This window comes from Triticum urartu, chromosome 5A (assembly GCF_056163025.1).
Source record: "Triticum urartu cultivar PI428250 chromosome 5A, HENAU_Tu73, whole genome shotgun sequence".
Lineage (NCBI taxonomy): Eukaryota > Viridiplantae > Streptophyta > Magnoliopsida > Poales > Poaceae > Triticum > Triticum urartu.
In genome coordinates this window covers 280,354,255-280,358,950 of record NC_141877.1, presented here as the reverse complement: position 1 = coordinate 280,358,950, position 4,696 = coordinate 280,354,255, and the positions used below count along the sequence as shown (strand labels likewise).

The 4,696-nt window shown below is 46.7% G+C and overlaps 1 protein-coding gene across 2 annotated transcripts; it reads left to right on the top strand.

Moving 5' to 3' along the window:
* Positions 1–1,142: 1,142 nt before the first annotated feature.
* On the top strand, positions 1,143–2,993 carry LOC125555832 (B3 domain-containing protein Os11g0156000). 2 transcript variants are annotated; one of them, XM_048718665.2, is made up of 3 exons: positions 1,143–2,091; positions 2,198–2,381; positions 2,508–2,993. In XM_048718665.2, exons 1-3 carry the CDS (start codon positions 1,488–1,490, stop codon positions 2,512–2,514), a joined length of 795 nt encoding a protein of 264 aa, XP_048574622.1. In that variant the 5' UTR covers positions 1,143–1,487; the 3' UTR covers positions 2,515–2,993. The 2 variants fall into 2 exon arrangements, with proteins under 2 accessions (XP_048574622.1, XP_048574621.1); XM_048718664.2 differs by having other exon boundaries at positions 1,146–2,091; positions 2,502–2,993.
* Positions 2,994–4,696: the final 1,703 nt, after the last annotated feature.

The window sequence follows — 4,696 nt, the reverse complement described above, 5'->3', positions numbered from 1 at the left end:
TTTTTTTTAAATAATTAGCTAGTTGTGCCTCTTTTCTTAAAAAAAGTTGTGCCTTCGGGTGCTAATAACACACTTTTATCGCGGATTCCTCTGTTTCTACAAACTAATCCTCTAACTGGTCCGCAATTAGCTACTGTTTTCTAAACAAATAATTAGATAACTGTTCCACTTTTCTAATATGCCTCCTTAACAAAGCTCGCCTAAATCCAACATCTCAAGTGTATCCAAAGATTAAACACAAACACATACATATGTCGTTCTGCGGAAAACAATGAAGCCGCGACAGTGGCATGTGCCTGTTGCCAGCCCACTTGTTCATGCATGTACGGCATGGGGCCTACTTAATACAGCAATATACGGCCTTTTCAGGCAGGTCTGCATATTGTAATACATCCGGCAGCACACATCCCCGTTCGGCGGAGTGGATTAAGAGCGGCCTGCAGACGGGCCTCTGCAGTGCTTTTTCGTATCTTACAGCCACTACTCTCAATTCAATTCATGGTGTGAGACTGTGAGTCCAACCAAAACCAGCTTGGTTACTTTGCTTGGAGGGCCTGTCCTCTTAACAGGTGGTCAGCCATGTCATTCAATGAGACAGGTCTGACAAGCCCTTGATTGTGTTGAATCTGATATCAAGAAAATAGCTGGGGCTAGAGTACTCCATAGTGAATGATAATAAGAGCACACAGCCCATACACCTCAGATGTCACATCTCAAAAGACCCCCTACTGCCCTGAACAAGTTATTGCCTACCAGCTACCCCAAGTGGACAACAGGTATAAGAACTAGGACCAATCTATCGGTCCCTAGGGAACCTCCGTGTCTACACAAGTTACAAATGGCATGGACTCTTGTTGGAAATTGCATTTCTGAATAAGCCAGGACTTTCTTGCACCGTCCCAAGGTCAGATAGAAATTGGATGTCCAACACAGGCACAGCACTGCAGCACCAGAAACCTGGACCTCTATAGGTAGGTTAAAATGAGGAGTTAAGGACAGTGGTCATACTACATCACACTGCATAGGCCCCAACCACCCAGGCACATGGAAAGCAATGGTGGGGCCTACCCCACTGCACCCCCTGGATGGCTGTGATTAGGCCACAATGGCCAGGCACCAACTTTTAAGTACCACCACCTGATCATTCCTCATCAGCTACATTGGAACTATATATTCTAAACTTAGCACCTTTGAAGCCTTTCACTTTGATTCTTCTTGTCTACCTAGGTTAAAATACTAGTACTACCCAGATCAAATGCACCAAGTCCTCCTTACGTAAATACCAATACGTTATGTGTAGACACTAGCTAGACACCTCCAAGCTGTGTAAAGTTCTCCTTGGGAGGCTATAAATGCCTAGCTATGACATATGCATGCTTCTCTACACACAACACCATCTTGCCTCTCCCCTCCTCTCTTCTCTTCTCTCCATTGCCCAACTTTTGCCATAGACAAGAACCTCTAGGTAGCTTTCCTCCAGAGCAGCAATGGCCATGCACCCTCTCTCTCAGGGGCACCCACAGGCCTGGCCATGGGGGGTAGCCATGTACACGAACCTACACTACCACCACCAGTACGAGAGGGAGCACCTGTTCGAGAAACCCTTGACGCCCAGTGATGTGGGCAAGCTCAACAGGCTGGTGATTCCCAAGCAGCACGCGGAGAGGTACTTCCCCCTGAACGGCGGCGACTCCCCCGGCGAGAAGGACCTGCTCCTGTCTTTCGAGGATGAGGCCGGCAAGCCGTGGCGGTTCCGGTACTCGTACTGGACGAGCAGCCAGAGCTACGTGCTCACCAAGGGCTGGAGCAGGTACGTCAAGGAGAAGCAGCTCGACGCCGGAGACATCGTGCACTTCGAGAGGGTGCGCGGCCTTGGCACAGGCGACCGGCTCTTCATCGGCTGCAGGCGTCGTGGCGAGAGCGCGCCGCCACCACCTGTACGTGTACCTCCGCCCGCTCTGAACGCCGGGGAGCAACAGCCTTGGAGCCCGATGTGTTACAGCACGTCAGGATCATACCCTACCAGCCCTGCCAATTCCTACGCCTATCGCCGCTCGGTGGAGCAAGATCACAGCGACATGCTGCATGCAGGTTTGCAGCAATCAAGAACAAAGCACTTGACAACATGCAACATATCTTAGATGCATGTGCTGAAAATTACCCATCTCTTACACCATTCTCCGGTGAATTCTTGCAGGCGAGTCGCAGAGAGAGGCAGACGCCAAGAGCAGCACGGCATCGGCGGCGCCGTCGAGACGTCTCCGGCTGTTCGGCGTCAACCTCGACTGCGGTCCAGAGCCAGAGGCAGAGGCAATAACGCCAACGTACGGCTACACCCACCAGAGCCCCTACGCTGCAGTGGCCACGGTGCCAAGTTACTGGTGAGTACTGCAAAAACATCACCAAGTTCAATTGCATTCATATACATCTAGTAGATATTCAGTAGGACATATAACCAAATTTCTCAAAAGAAAAAATTAAAAATATTTTTTTCACGACAGGGGCAGTTCATAAAGATGATTTGGTTTGAAGCCATTCTTGAGGATCCTGACAACCAGCAGTGAAACCAGCAGTGAAACTAGTTTCTACCAGCCTACTAGGCTACCCTGGACCAAGTGACAAGCTTGAATTGACCCTTTGAAGGAAAAGGAAAAGGAAGAGGAAGTGGAATCCCTTGTTTCCCGGGCAATCTTCCTTCCATCCCCAGAGTACCCTTTTTTCTATGTTTTCTTTCTTCTTGTCTTCCAGAAACCCTACTCGATCACAGTACGGGGCCCTTAGCAGGCGGCAGGTTTCAGGAAACATCAGGTTGAAAAGGAGAGGGGGTGAGAGAGATAGAGGGATGGTGACCCACATGAAAAACAAAAGAAAATGCTTAGCAAGCATATATGCATGTGTCATCTGTATGTAGTGGGTCCAAGATGTATCCTCTCCAGCCTCCTGAAGAAACAAAGTAATATCCCCAATGGGGATTTTGTTCTCTCCCTTCTCTACAGTCTCGCCTCCTCCAGTACTGGTGCTCTACACCTCACGCAATCAATTGGTTTAATGTTTTCAAGTCAAATTCAATGCATTCACCTTAACTTCTCAAAAAAATCAATGCATTCACCTTACCTTCTCAAAAAATTCAATGCATTCGTTCACCTAAGGTAAGCAATGAGTGAGTGTACGGCAATGCAATATGAGTATATGCAATGCAGTTCCCACCGTCTCTAAACAATACGGAGGGTAGTGTGATGGCCAAGATTGATACTGATGTGCCACAAGTGATGCCGACACCTGGGGATGTCCATGCCCTGATCTTTTACTATTCTATTAATAGCCGGTCTCCACCTTTTTGTTCCCTCGGGAAGGAAAAGCTCGGCAGAAGTTTTAGGTGTGCAAGTGGGCTCAATTTGCCCTAATAGGGTACAAAGAAAAAGGATGGCTAAGTTGATGGTCTAAGAGGCAAGTTCCAGATACAAAAGGCCACTAGGCTCCAATAATCAACAAGATTCCCCGCAGCACGTATCAAAAGGAAAATTGGAGATCTGCCTCCTGCTTTTGTTGCCTATGTTAGAAAGGCTTGTACGAGGCAAACTACAGGTTATTGTTCCGCCGGCCCTGCCAATTATTGAAAGTAGAAGATGCCTGGAGAAACATGGCCTAACTCAACTGACGTGGCCCCATTATCTCTTAATTATATAGGATTAAACAGTAGCTAGCTGTAAAACAATACTTGGACTCGTGTCCACTTGTGAAACACACCAAAGCTAAAAACAAAGTAGCTGAAGAACCTAGATTAAACCCTGTGTTACCATGCTCACCTAATTTGGTGCAAGACCGCATCTTAGTATGCAGACTGCACAACTGCAAGTTGCCTGAGTGATAACGGTTTATAATTGCTAAATGCAGTACGGATAGAGTATTGAACACGGTGCTAGGATACTGACCTGGTTCAGTGAAAAAGATGAATGAGATGCAGGCTTCAGATTCATCTGAATGGAACTCGCAGCAATTTTGGTAGTGATGATTGAACCTATAGGTTAACGACCGTATCAACAGCAAGATTTCCTGTCTGCTAGCAAGAGCAGGAGCCATGTTCTAATACAAAATAGCACGCACTTCGGTGTGTGTTCGAGAGAAAAAGAACAGGAGCCATGTGCAGCGGGGTTTTCCCTGATGACAATGAACCTTATCCAGGGCACTCCAGGGCTGCATGATTAACACCTTTGAACACCAAATTGTTTATCTTCATTAGTACCAAAGATGCATGTGAGTGCCATAATGGTAAAGCAGACCCTTACTTGGTCTACGTAAAGCATACCAAGAAAAAGAGGTTGTCTTTTAATGGAAAAGAAAAGAACTATAAAAGGAAGTAACCGCTAAGTAAAAACTAATCACATTACCCACGTAAAATTGTACAGCTAAGGGCCTATTGATGCCCACACGCAAAATACCACCATTCCAAGTAGGGCCTAAAGCTCAAGTTTCATTTCGGTGTAGGAAGGTTTGGCCTGTTTGGTTTGTGCCCAAACAGAGCACTGAAACCAAGTCAAATTTTGGCAGTACCAAAATCTAGGTCCACAAATTGGCTGTCCAGTTTAGAAATCAAACAGCGTAAAAAAACTTGTAAGCATGGGCAATTCTAATCAAAGTTATTTTGGTAAGACAAATGTTGGTTCCCAAGAGCCTGAGACAAAACAGCCATAACCAA